This window comes from Neospora caninum, chromosome VIIb (assembly GCF_000208865.1).
Source record: "Neospora caninum Liverpool complete genome, chromosome VIIb".
NCBI classification, from domain to species: Eukaryota; Apicomplexa; class Conoidasida; order Eucoccidiorida; family Sarcocystidae; genus Neospora; species Neospora caninum.
The window spans coordinates 1,335,839-1,349,665 of record NC_018394.1 but is presented as its reverse complement, the minus strand read 5'-3'; the positions used below and the strand labels follow the sequence as shown (position 1 = coordinate 1,349,665).

General features: G+C 51.7%; 2 protein-coding genes across 2 annotated transcripts; one reads left to right on the top strand and one right to left on the bottom strand.

The window, feature by feature from the left end:
- Positions 1–1,880: 1,880 nt before the first annotated feature.
- Positions 1,881–7,525, top strand: NCLIV_025590 (ALG6, ALG8 glycosyltransferase family domain-containing protein; the record flags this gene model as incomplete). The annotated part of the gene is made up of 4 exons (XM_003882754.1): positions 1,881–3,408; positions 3,709–4,914; positions 5,287–5,391; positions 6,687–7,525. The coding sequence occupies 4 exons, from the start codon at positions 1,881–1,883 to the stop codon at positions 7,523–7,525; spliced, it is 3,678 nt and encodes a 1,225-aa protein (XP_003882803.1).
- A 2,886-nt stretch (positions 7,526–10,411) lies between these two features.
- On the bottom strand, positions 10,412–11,976 carry NCLIV_025580 (eukaryotic translation initiation factor 3 subunit 11; the record flags this gene model as incomplete). The annotated part of the gene is made up of 2 exons (XM_003882753.1): positions 10,412–10,855; positions 11,605–11,976. The coding sequence occupies 2 exons, from the start codon at positions 11,974–11,976 to the stop codon at positions 10,412–10,414; spliced, it is 816 nt and encodes a 271-aa protein (XP_003882802.1).
- Positions 11,977–13,827: the final 1,851 nt, after the last annotated feature.

The window sequence follows — 13,827 nt, the reverse complement described above, 5'->3', positions numbered from 1 at the left end:
GGTGTAAATGTCTAAGTACACATGAAATTATATGTGTATACAGGGGTATCTATACACAATATGTACAAATATGTATATATAGTGTGTAGGCATGTGTGTATGCTTGACTGAATGCCAGTCGTCTTTTCACAGGTGAAGGAAAAATGAGAAACAGCCATGTGAGGAAGAGGGGATTCGCAGACCTTTGTCTTGGATGTGCCTTTGCTTCCTCTTCTTGATAGCAAAGAAATCCCCGCCTCGTTTCTTTTGAGTTTTCTCCCGTCTGTTCCAGTGTCGGACGTGTCGAAAGCTTCATCCGTCTCTGGAGCCCGAAAAACGCGCGTTTCTGAGCAAAGGGGTACTCTTCGCCACCCATGTAGAAGTTTTTTCACGTCCTGGGGGAACGTACCTGTTTTGACGTATCGGGTGTGGAAAACGAGGTTTATTGGAGCCGTCTTCTTTACAAGCAGAAGTTTAGGTCCATTCACACATTCCCAGATCTCAAATTTTTGCGAGCCGATCGCTTCGAGCCTTCCACAGAACAGACACAGGGGAAAGTCTCGATGGCAGAAAAAAGTGTATTTTCTGCAAAAACCAAGCCGCAGCTTTCATGTGTGACGAAAAGCGTTCCGTAAAGTACGCGCTGAGGAGTGCTTTCGATCTTTCGGCAAGAAAAACATGGAGAGAGTATGACGGCGTTCTCGGAATGGAGGACATATCAAAATTTAATACATACATGTATATATACTTGTACATAGAGGCACAGAAACATAGAGATAGGAATAAATACATCGAGGGTCATATATAATACGTATACATATGCATACACAGGCTTCCTTTCGTATGCACATGTACATGTATATAAACACGTAATCTAGATGTATATATGTGGTATACTTAAATCTATATTAAGATGTAGGTGTTTGTATAGACATGCTTTTGAAGGTCTATGTCTGCTGTTTACAAATGCGAAAGGGTTGTAGCACATCGAAGGAAAAGCGGCCGTTTTTCTTTTCAGAGAAGGCAAGAAGCAAAAAAAAACACCGGAGCGAACGCGAGAGGTAAGAGAGAAGCCAGCGGAAGAACCTTTCCTAGCGCATGCACACGCCTCTCTGCATGCAAGAAAAAACTCTTTTTCGCCAAGGTGTTTCCAGGCAAAAATGCATTCTTTCCTCTCTCCCATCCAACACACACACTTCCTCTTCCTTTCTCCCTTTTTCTTTTCAGAGGTCGTCTGTTGAGGGAGCAGAAAGCAACGGTACGCCTTCAGAAAAAGAGAAGAAACGAAGGAGACAGGATCCGAAGACAAAAGGGATCAGCACGAAGGAAAAGAATAAGAAGACGGAAAAGAGGAGAAAGAAGGAAACGAATCGAACGATGGAAAGCAGAGGAAGATAAAAAAGAAAAGGAAGGAGGCTTTGTAAAGGGTTTGTTTTTCTGCACTATCGCATGGCCTGGAGTCTTTCTCGCGCGTTGTCCCGCGAGAACGAGGGTTGGAGGACGAAGTACGCGTTTTCCCTCTTTTCTCTTTTGTTTTCTCTTTCTCCTGAGAAAGAGAAACCTCATTCAACCTGTCTGTGTGTCTTGCCTAGTCTTCCCTTCCTGTTATTCGTCTTCTGACGCCTCTTCCACAACTCCCCCTTTGTCTTTTTTTCCGCCAAGCCGTCTCGTCTTTCCCTTCTTTCTTCCTTTTCTTCCATCTCTGCCTCTTTCTCTCGCAGTCGGCCTGGCTCTGTTTTGTCTTTTCTCTCGCCCGCCCTAGAGGTTGATGAGAAACGTTTCCAGTTTCTCTTACGGCTGAGAGCGCGCGAGAAGAACGACCGCTTGCCTGCTTGAGAGAAAACTTTTCTCGCTGGATTTGAAGCTTGCCTTGAAAAAAAATCTCTCTTTACGCCTGCACCATGCGACGCCGCGATCGCGCGCAGAGGCGTCCGTCTGGGGACGACGGAGAAGATCAACCGCGACTTGGTCTGCCTCGCTCTTCTCCGTTTTCTCTTTCCGATCCTTCTTCGCCTTCTTCCTCTCCTCGCCCATCATCCGTCTCTCCGCCTCTCCAACCTGCTTCCGCACCTCTCTTCTTCGTTCCCTTCCTTCGTCTTCCTCAGCACTCTCCGCCATGTTCCGATTCTGTCTTTTCGTCTTCTCTTGCGGCGGCTTTGACTCACCCTCGGGCCGGAATCTTCCTGTCGCGCTGCCTGACGGAGTTGCAACAGCTGCGCATGCACACGCAGCCCTTTGCTTCTCTGTCTTCTCTGTCTTCTCTGTCTGCCTTGGAGGCGCGAACGTCCGACTCAGCTGCTGTGCGGCGTTTGGACGAGAGGAGAGAACGAGCGGAAAATCTGCTTCCACACGTCTTTCTGAATGCACCTGCGCGGCTCTCAAATCTCCTCGCCGCCCAGCAACGAAAAGCGGAAGACAGAGAGGAAGGCGGCGGGGCGCAGGTGCCGCGCATGCAAACAGAAACTGACGAGAAGGCAACGCACACGGGAGAAACCGACGCGCCGCGCTCGCCGGCCTGCCGCACGTGCGGCGGCTTCGCGCTTCAGGTGTACATACACCTGAACGGCCTCCTCGGTTGGCCGGAGAACGGGGAGGAGGAGATTTCCGAGACCTGGGTTCGATCCAGTGAAGGCTCGTCTGCTCCCTTCTCGGCTCTTTCTCAAGACGGCGTGAAGGCAGAAAGGCAGACAGAGTGTCGTGAGCGCGATTCCAGCGCGACAGAGACTGAGAGATGCATGCGTCAACAAACTGAAAGTCGCTTCCTTCTCCACTTCACCCTGGAAGTCTACGCAGATCACCCCTTTGAGTCGCCGTGCCTCTTCTTCAGACGCCTCGTGTCTCTCGCCGACCTTATAGACTCAAAGCAACCAGAACATCTTCCGTGTGGTTCTCATCCTTGTCCGTCTTCTTTTCCACATGCTTCTCGTGCGCGATGCTCGACCGCTCGAGCGTCTTTGCATCCCTGGCCGCGCTGTCGCGTGCTTGCCGAGGAGATGAAGGCGCGGCTGGTCGGTTTGACGGCGAGGCGTCCCTCGGCGTTTCTCACGCAGTCTGTTCTCAGCGAAAGCTGGATGCCCTCGCTGTCTCTGGTCCTCTTGCTGCGGCGGCTGTGCGCGTTTCTGCTGGTGCTCTCTCTGCAACTGACCGAACAGCGCGCGGCGCTCCCGCCCTCACCAGAGACCCGCGAGCAGACCGTCGGCCGCGCGAAAGACAGCCGCGTGGAACGGGAAGCGATGCGTTGCTCGACAGAGAGGCGAGGCGCGCGAAGAGAAACCAGAGAGAACCGCGACGCCTTCTGGCTGTGTGCAACTCTGCAGAAACTCAGAGGGCTCGGCAAACCGACAGTTTGTCTCCTCCTCCTCTTCGTGCTCCTCCTACGGGCTGCTTTGGGCCTCCATCCCTACAGCGGCGAGGGACGCATGCAAACGGGTAAAGCGCGACAAAGGACAAACGGCTCGGAAGCGAGAGGGAACGGGCACGAGAAGGAACGGGCGCGAGCGGCGAGGAGAAAGAAAAGAAAAAAGAGACGAAGGAAGACCCGAAGGAACGGGAGAGTGTCCGAGTTTCGGATTCTAAAGTTGGGTAGGCAGGACCGTTTATTTATAGGAAGTGGTATTCCTGAAGCGGAATCGGAAGAGGCGGGGCGGCAGACACACACGCAACGGACTGCGAACAAAGATAACAAAGGCATGCATTGACAGAGATTTGTTTTTGATGCGGCCTGTTCAGGATACGGCGACTTCGAAGCGCAGCGCCACTGGATGGAGATTGCGTTCAATCTCCCGATCGCCTTCTGGTACACCTACGGGACGTACACCATCTCTCCACAAACTTCTCCATCTTCTTCGTCTGCAGATTCTTTCTCTTCCGATTCTCTCCGTGCCTCTCTGCCGGTTGCGGGGAGGCGCAGTCGCGGAGTCTCCGAGCTGCCGCTTCAGCTGCACGAAGATCGGCGAGAAAAAGGGGAGGCCTTGCACATGCACGCCAGGACTCAGCGGCTCTGGTGGCCTTTAGACTACCCGCCGCTCAGTGCCTTTTTCGCAGGGTTCCTCGCCCCGTTTGCCTTCCTCGTTCATCCGCCGTCCATGAGTTTTTGGACGTGGCGACGTCACGCGCGCTTGCACATGCCGAGAGGAGACACAGAAAGAAAAGAAGATAGAGAAGGCAAGGAGGAAGGTGATACAGACGCAGGAGACCAAGAAGAGCATGAACACGAAACAGGGGTGGGAGGGAGAGAGGAACGGGAGGCGCGGCGTGGTGAGGAAGAAGGTGGAGAGTGGAGATTGGCGCCGAGGGGCGATCGAAGAGAGGGAGGAGGGGGAAATCACGTCGAGAGGAAACCGACGAATAAAAGTGGACAAGAAGAGAGAAACAGACACAGAGGGGCTGAAGCGGAGCGCGACAGACAGAGACGGAAGGAAGGCTCTTCTGCGACGCGTGAAGAGGACGATTCGGCTCTTCCTCAGTTCCGCGGAATTGAAGAAGATCTCCTCCGCGTGTTCATGCGCTGGACTGTCGTCATCTTCGACTTCCTCGTCTTTGGATTCGCCTCCCTCTATTTCTGCACTCTGTCGTCGCCAGCTCCTGAACGGCGACATGAAGACACAGAGGAAGAAGACGAAGAGGAAGACGGGAGAGACAGCGTCAGGATACGTGGGTGCGGGGATGCGTCCAGCGCTTGTTCGCCTTCTGTTTCTACGTCTCGCTCTGCCGCCTTCTCCCTGTGGTCTTTCTGCCTCGGCCGCTTCACGCGTTCTCCTTGCGCGTGTGCGTCGCCAGAGACGCAGGCCTTCCTCGCGCTTCTTCTCCTTCTTCTCTCGCCTCCGCTCCTCCTCGTCGACGATGGCCACTACCAGTACAACGGCGTGGCGCTGGGTTTCGTGGTAGCAGCCGCTGCGCTCCTCCTGCGCCGAAAGGATCTCCTCTGCGCCGTTTGTAAGTCTCCTTCCTCACTTTCTCCGACAACTCCTCTCTTTGCACACGGAAAAACACCCCCAAACTCTACACCCACGGTCACTGTGTCGTTAAACCTATATATATATATATATATATATATTTATTTATTTATTTATATGCAGGTAGATAGTTATAATGTAATGGTTGGTGTCGTCTCGCGCGTGCCGCGTGTCTCAGAGATGTTACTTCGAGAGACGCAAAAGACCGTTTCGGGTTTGGGTCTCTTTTGTGCGCCTTTTTCTATCTCTCTCTCCTCTCTCTCTTTCTCGCTTTGTGTCCATCACTTGTCTTTCCCTTCTTTCTCTCTCCATCACTGTTCTGTCTCCATCTTTTTCTTTTTCTCTGTCTCAGGTTTCACTCTTGCTCTACTATTCAAGCAGACAACCCTCTATTTCGCCCCTGCCTTCTTCGCGGTTTTGCTGTCTCGCGCAACTCAGCGCGTTCACTTCCAAGGGTGTAAGCAGAGTTTGGAATGAAAAAACCGCATCCTCTATTCTACTTCTCCCCAGGTTTACGCTGTCTCCGCTTCGCTTGACAGTCTCCAAACGCATGCAAATAGAGAGGCGGAACACCGCTGGTGTTAAAGAGGAACCGTTTTCTGAATATATCCTTTCTCTTGTTCTCAGGTTTGCAGGAGCCTCGGACGTATCGCTTGTCGCTCCTCACGTGTGTAAGACGCGTCTTGTGTCTGGGTGCGGTTGTCCTCTTGACTGCATTCATGCTCCTCTTTCCCTTTTTTCTTCATCCTCCCCGGCCTCTGTCTCTCTCGCAGCAACAGGCCACGTCTCAGGATGTGTTGCCCTCCTTCCTTCTTCCCGAGAGGCCGCAGGGAGAGACTCGCGACGCGCATACTTCTCTTCTCGCCGCTCTCGGGACGCTCTACAGGCGCATCTTCCCTTTCCATCGCGGCGTCTTTGAAGACTACGTCGCAAACTTCTGGGTTTCTGCCGCGCCAATCCTGCGTCTGCGAGCTGCCGCCTCCTCGGCGCTTCTCTCCGAAGGCGCGCTCCTCATCCTCTCCCTCTGTCTGACCCTCGCCGGCTTCCTCCCTGCATGTGTTGGGGTGTACATACACCCCACGCGAGAGCGGTTCCTCGCGGCCCTCTTCTGCTCGTCCAGCTCCTTCTTCCTGTTTTCCTTTCACGTCCACGAAAAAGCGATTCTCCTCCCCGCCACCGCAGCTCTCCTCATGCTGCCACAAATGCGTACGCGAAAACACAACAGGCGACACATCTTCATCCGTCCCGGAATCGCACGCACATACTCACGTATACTTATATATATATATATATATATATATATATATATGTACTTATGTAAATGCCTGTATATATACAAATATTCATATTTGTAAATACCTGTATTCATGTGTATATATTTATATGTCCGTTTTGGTAGATACACATGTATAAAGCTGTGTGTCTACTGGGAGGGGTGCGTGTCGTAAGTCGATACAGAGCAGCATTGTTCTATACTCAAGCGGCTGGTGTGTTTATCGGCTGGTTTTGCGGACCCTCTCCTGAGACATTTGTCTACTCATCCCGATGTACAATTGACCATAAACTTGATTCAGCATCTATTTATCTATGTGTACAAATACACGTGTACATGCATGAATTTACGTGTGGATAGATCTACTGTGCTGTGCCAACCCAATTAAAAATGCTTGTTTTCTTCTGTGTATCGCGCGTTGTATTCCCGCATCCTCACAGGTTCTGTTGTGTCTTATTGTGTGTGTGTGTGTCTTTCAGCTGATTTCGGGTGTATGTACAGCCTAATGGCAACGTTTTCCCTCTTTCACCTCATGGAGAAAGACGCCCTGGTGTTTCCCGCGGTTCTTCTTCTTCTCGCGTTCTTCTTCCTCTCTTCCCTCCTCGTGCCACATCTACGCCCGCCTGCGCCGCCCTTCGACTTGCGGGTCTCTCTTTCTTCTCTCTGTTCCCAGCGGGCTGTCTTCCTCTCCACCCAAATCTCGGGAGGAAACAAAGTCTTTCCGTCCTCGCTGTCTGCTCCGCGCTCTCCTTTCTCTGCCTCCGCGTATTCTGGTTCGCGCTTTTCAAGGCACCGCGACTTTTCCGCGCCCTCACGACTCCTCTCCGAGGTTGTTCCTGCTCTGCTCCAGCTACCCGGCTTCCCGATGCGGCGAGTGTACATACACCTGCGCTTCGCGGTCGCGACGATGCGCGCCTCTCTCTTTCCGGCTTCTCTGGTTGTTTCTCCCGCCGCTTCCGCTTCTTCGCGGAGCGAGGCGCGCGACTCGAGGCTTCGCTCGTCTGCGACGCAAATCCTCGCTTCGCTGCTGTCGCGAAAGCGCGCAGAACTCGACTCCCTCCGCGCGCAAGAAGCTGCAGTGTACATACACCTCGCAGAGGTGTTGAACTGCAGCGGAATGGACCTCGTGGGAGGCACCGCAGAAGAAAAGGAGGGCGTTTCCGCAGGTCTCGCAAGACGTTGCCGCATGCACAGCAGAAGCGCCTGGCTTTCTAGACTCTTTCTCCTTCTCAGCCCAGCTGGTGGGTTGGTGGCTGCTGCCGTCTTGGCCATTCTTCAGGTGAGGGCGGTTCGTGTCAGCAAGCCGGGCGCTTTATAAGCTTCAGAGATGCTTTGCGCCGACAGCGCTCTCCAGAGGTCAGACGCCCCACTGAGATAGCGTGTGCCTATCTGTGAAAGGGTTTCGCGAAACGGCAAACTTCAGTCCTCGGCTTTTCGGCATCTTCAGAGAGTGGCCAATCTTCTCTTATCAAGAAGCGAAGTTTCTCTTTCTGCTCTCTCGCGTGCCCAGTGGAGCGTGGTACGAGCCGTTTGCGTTTTCCGCTGCCTTTGGTCTCGTCGTTTCTTCGCTCTTTTGTCCCCTCGTCTATTGTTTGCTCCTGCCTACCTTTATGGATCAGGAAGGAGACTGTCAACGTGAATATCATGATACTCGTAGAGCTTTTATACAGCTGTCGGTTTTTCAAATATACGCTGGACACCACTCTTGCTCTCCCTCTCCGGGTCCCGCAAGACGTCTGTCGCCGGTGTCTGTACACCTCAACTCTGCGTGTTCCGATCGTTTCTTTTCATTTCTTTATCTTCTGTTTTCTGTCGCCTCAGCTGTTTGCACGCCCGCCTGCGCGGTTTCCGTATCTCTTCGTCTATCTGAACTGCGTGCTGCACTTCGTCTTCTTCTTCTTCAGCTTGGTAGGCAAGGAGCAGATGAAAGGCTCGAGAGAGAGCGTTGAAAAAAGGGAAGGGGCAAAGACAGAAGAGAACGAGGAACCGCAGGCTTCGCGGGGGAAACACGTTTTGCCAGAGAAAGAGAGGCGAGACCGTGTGGAGTGCCGCACGGCCGGTGGACAACGGCAGGGCTCTAACTAGCGAGAAGACAGAAAGTGCGCAAGAGCGGGAAATGTTTGTAGGGACTGCCTGGAGCATAAAACAGTGTATTTACAGCTTCCAACATGCATAACAGACATATGTGTCTATACTTATGGACACGCACGCATTCGAATACACAGAATATTTCAGTACCAAGATACATACCTATAAATATATTTATTTATACGTAGAATGCGCAGATCTGCGTATTCCAGTAGATTTATAAACGAAACAAGGCGGTGCAATTAACTGTCTCTCTGTCTATATCCATTTTTATGTTTGCTGGCATATATATATATATATATATATATAAATGAACGTCTTTTCAGAACCTAACGGGTCCTTGGGATACACTTTTTCCCTCTATTTTTTCTGGTGTCCTTTTTCTTTTTTTCGCCCACAGGTCTTTGTGACGTTCTGTGCCTTTGCGCCTCCACGGAAAGGTGGAGAATCTTCGGATTCGCTCCTCGACGCAACGCGAGAGGAAATCTATCAAGATGTCTCCTCTCTGTGTTTCTGCGCTTCGCTGTCGAGCGATCCAGGAGAAAAGGCGTCGCGTGAAGATTTCATCCTGGACGGCCGCCTTCGCCGACGAACGGTGAAAAGTGGCGGGTTTGGCTGTACGGGGGGAAAGCGGACGTGAACTCTGGCACGTGTTACTCACTCTGAGAGTTCTAACCTCCTCGCCTTTTCCCCTTAGCCCAGACCTGTCGAGAGGAAAAGCAAGACAGGGGCGAGAGTCGTGCAGGTGCCTTCGGGTTTTCCGTGGTTGTTTCAAAAGCGGAAACGCGTCTCAGGATGCGGGCGCAGTTTCCCACGAGCGACGGGGCAGTTTGCGCTTCCTTTCCATTCCTCCATTCTCGCTTGGAGGGAAACGCTTTTCTCTGTGTGCATGCAGCTCTGCAAAACCGGCCTGACAACGGTGCATTTGAACGGCTCATCTCAAAAGCGACAGAGAGAGAGGCGCGCTCTGGAGCGTCGCAGTCCCGGCCCCCGTTGTCATTTGCTGGCGTGTTGGAAATCTAAATTCTGAATAACTGGTGGTTTCCACAGATATCGCTCTAGCGTCTCGACACATCCAGAACCATCTCGCGCATTTGCTCCAGCTCTTGAGAGCCCCAGCGATAACCCGTTCTTGGAGGAGTGTTGACGAGAGGCGAAATGTAAATCCCACAGCCCACGTTCGGGTTTTCCACGAAATCTGGAAGACAAGGCGATTTCCACGCGTTCAACCGGTAGATTGAACGCCCGCGTGTCTCACACGCCCTTAACCAGCTTCTCTGTGATCCATCTTCCAGTGTGAACGACCGTTCTCGCATCGAGTGCAAAAACAAGGGCGGGTCGGACGAAGGAACGGGCGGCAATTCGCCTAAAACGGCGGACCACCGTGGGACATAATTGGGCAGTCTACACGACGTGCACATGAGTAATAGTTAGAACTTGGAGAACTTGGCTTCGCCTCACCCTAAGAATAACAGAAAAATCCTGGCTATCCATTTTCGAATGATATAAGTAGGTATTTTACGGTGGGCATATGTGGGTGGTTGTTTGCATGTACCTATATATATATATATATATATATATATTGTAGATTCGTAATAGTATGTTTATATTTATGAATACATACATGTATATTTACGTTCGTATGTACGTGTGTAGATGAGATTTCACCTTGTAGCGGCAGCAGAGAAGGTTCTTTTCGGCTGAAAAGGTGCGGAGAAAAGGATCAACAGTTACGAGGGAAGTTGTTAGAAGACGTCGAAAGCACGAGTCGAAAAAAGACAAGGCAACAAAAAGCAGAACATGGGAGCGTTGGCACAACGCCGCGAGCCTCTTGATCTTGGTCGCGAGCACAAACTCCCCCAAAGAACCTTTTCTCATTTCTCCCTTTCCAACCTCATTTCCCTTCCTTCCTCCAACCTTTCCTCATCCAAGTCACTTTGCCGTTACGTACCTCTACACACATATACATATACATATATATACACGTATATATATATATATATATATGCGTACATATGAATGTCAGTATATTTGTTGTTTTGTTTTGGAAACGGTGAAGACACAAAGATCTACGAGCGTAGACACATCGTCTTGTCTCCCTTTTCGCGTCCACAGTTTATTTGAGGAGGGTAGCCATGCAGACTTTGAGGTTTTCGGGCATCATGTATTTTTCGACGGTTTTGCGAACGGCGAGGGTTTGTCCGGCTGCGGACGTTTTTCCGTCGCGGGCGTTTCGGCTGCGCTCGCCGTCTCCCTCTTTGAGCGCCGTCGCCGCGAGCGCTGCGGCGCCGACGACTCTGACGACTTTGACGGCTTCTTTCGGCCTCCCGGGCTCCTTCGCCGGAACGTAGATCTCCTCGACTGTCCACCCCAAGTTCTTCAGCAAACGCTCGGCTTCGTTCGATCCCGGCGCCACGTTCAAAAAGGAGCATAAGTCAGCGAGCGAAAGCGAAGCGTACGTCAGCGAGACGACGTCGCACACAAAGCGCCGCACAGAGTCAATCAGCCCCGGAGTCGCCGCAATGTCTGCCATCGAAGGCTCTTTCAAAAACTCCCAAACCTAAAAACGGCGCAACACACAACACATACGGTCACATTCAATCCCTTTCACACCCAGAGATGTACACAGACAAAGCACACATTTATATATATATATATGTATATATATATATATATATATATATGCTTGTGTTTATATGTGCATGTGTGCAAATATATATATATATATAGAGAGAGAGAGAGAAATATGTGTGTATATGGGTGGGCGAGATACGGGGGAGAGGATGAAAGAGGAAAGAGGAGGACGGAAGCGACATCAGGCAGCCGTGTGTGGATTCGGGAACAGAAAGGCCCTAGGAAAAGCGCGTGAAGAAACTCGACAGAGAACGGGGAGACAAGTGGGCGAGAACAAGAGATCCACCGGGAAACAGACAAGAGAGAAAACCCTTCGTAAATCTCTGTCCATCAGTCAGAAGAAGCGGAAGTGCTCACGTCTATACAAACACGCAATCTCTATCCCTGCTGAGAGAACCGTCTATACATATACGGAAGTGTAAAAGGTTCTACACGAATATAGATATACAAGCGCATATACACCTAGATGCACGGGCGCACGTGTATACATATAGAGAAAAAGGTGGCGTCACAGGGGAGAAGTCAGATACGAGAGAGGGAATGTTGTCGACCGGCACCTGGGGTAAGAGCGGTTGATTGGTAGAGCGCAGAACAGAGAGATCGACAGATCCAAGAATGGTTTTAAAGATCACTATAAAGCGCCGGCAGACGACATCGAGTCGTGTGACTCCCTACTTGCTTGAATCGGCACTTTTCGAGCATTTCCCAGAGTTGAATGGCTTCCTGGACTTTCTTCCATTCCTTTTTGCCGGGTTGTTGCTGGAGCATGCCGACAAAGACAGCGCAGTCTTCGTTGGGAAGGTTCATGATTCCCTTCACGAGGATTTTTCGAGCGAGATCCACCGAGAAGCACTGAGGGTAGAGAAGGTACAACTTGAGGACCGTCAGGCAGGCCTCCTGGTCGTATGTGTTCTTCACCACCTGTTCTTCGGTGTACTGACACAAGAGCGTCAGGGAAGAGGGATCGTAGCGAAGCTCCGGAGCCTGGAGGAGCGCCTGGACCTGCGCAGCCAGTGGAGGCGCTGTCGCCGACACAGCGCTCGACATTTTTGAGACAGATGGATAGAAACAAAAAGAAGAAAAAGCACGCGGCGACGCGCAGGAGGTAGGACGAGCGCTACAGGCGGGGAGACACACACGCGCGGGGAGACGAGAGGACCAAAGCTCCGATTTTTTAAGTCCGAGAGAAACTGAAGAGCTGCGGAACCGCGAAGAAGACGGCGAGGCCAGAGAACTGTAACGCGAAGAAAACGACGGTTAATTCACGCGGCAAATAAAGCGCCAGTGGAAGAGGACGTGGCTCAGATATGGCAGAGCGACGACGACAGTTCGACAAGGGAGAAAAGCCCAGGAAAACGGAAGAAGAGAGGCAACGCTTTAAAAGGACAAAAGAGACTGGAGACAGAGAAGAACGGCTTTCTTTCCACGGCCAGAGAGAAAAGGATGTTGAATGACCAGGCGACGAGCGGGAGACGGGAAAGGGAGGGTCGGAAAGAAAGCTCAGAACGGAGAAGAAAGTCGAAACAGGAAAAAGGTGCGCTGCGCAAAGAATTGGGGACCGAAGTAGAGACAAGGGACACCCGGAAAAAAGAAACGGCGGCTGCGAAAACCCTCGAACTCTCGCTCTGTGGGGGGGGGGGGGGTACGACCATTCGTTGTTCGAGATTATCTGCATGCACACGGAGTGGGAAAGTCGACGCAGTCCAGCAACCAGCCTGTCGGAGGCTACCAGACAGTCGAGACAAAGAAAGAAAAGACGACTATTTCGATGGCAAGGTGCACTGGCCGATTCTCCCGTTTCTTCAAAGACTGTGGAGACGTGGCGATCGCGCATGCTAGGCGTCGCTGCTTTACCAGATGAGAATCGCGTTGCGTAGTGGTTTAGAATATATACAGCTGGGTAAGACACGTGTACGTATGCATGCAGGAAAGAGGATTGTAAAAGAGACATTTCTCGTTTCTGTGCTCTTTTTGGCATCCGAAAGCACGCTGAGACCGTCCAGGAATTTCGTAACTCCAGAGTCCTACACAAAACTCCCCCGGGAGCGACGTCGGGCCAAATCGCAGGAGGGGTGGACACGGCCTTCGGCCACAACTGCTCGAAGCAATGAACCGAGAGAGGGTATGCTAGACAGAGATGTGGAAACGACAGTGCATCTCGCGTGAGTTCAGCTGTCGCCTGTCACGGAGAAGTGAAGCGGAATGCGCTCCAGATTCCTTAATCGTTGCCTCCAGTCGCTTCTCTCAAAAGACGGGAGTCTTACCGCTCCTTTCTAAATGTTCCACTCATCTTCATTTGTGCGGGTGCTAATCGCCGTGAGCTCCTGGTGTCTTGGCATCTTTAAACGGACCGCTGCAGCGATGAACAGGTAGATTGATCCAGGGGCGCGATGTGTGGATTGATACACGGACACTTGCCAGGAGTCAAAGGGTGTTTGCCGTCTGGGGTATCCCCCTGGGGAAGTCCACACGGAGAGGCTGCTTTGCACGAAATTGAGCTTCGGAGGATACGATTTGCACACCTGCAGTTGCAAAGCGGGTTGCGCACGAACTGGCGTCTCGCCACGAAAGCCCGAAGAAAGGAAGACGTGGCAACTAGCGATAACAGATATTTATTGTATGCACCGACGAAAATCTTATTTGGAAGCGAGTGAACATCCTCGCGTGTGTAGGGCAAATTTCGATGTCGCAGTTGACAAGCAGCTCGGCGGCACACAGCCCACGAGGTCAAAACGTGTCTCAGACGGCCCGGTGATTGAGTTTTCTCGTGTGCCGAGGACCGTTCTGCCTCTGGTGTGGTGCTCTATTTGTACCTCACGGAGTTTTCGCACTGCGCGAAAAACAAAGAATCCACAAACACGGTTCCTGCTCGAGCGCAAGTTTGCTGTATCACGTGGC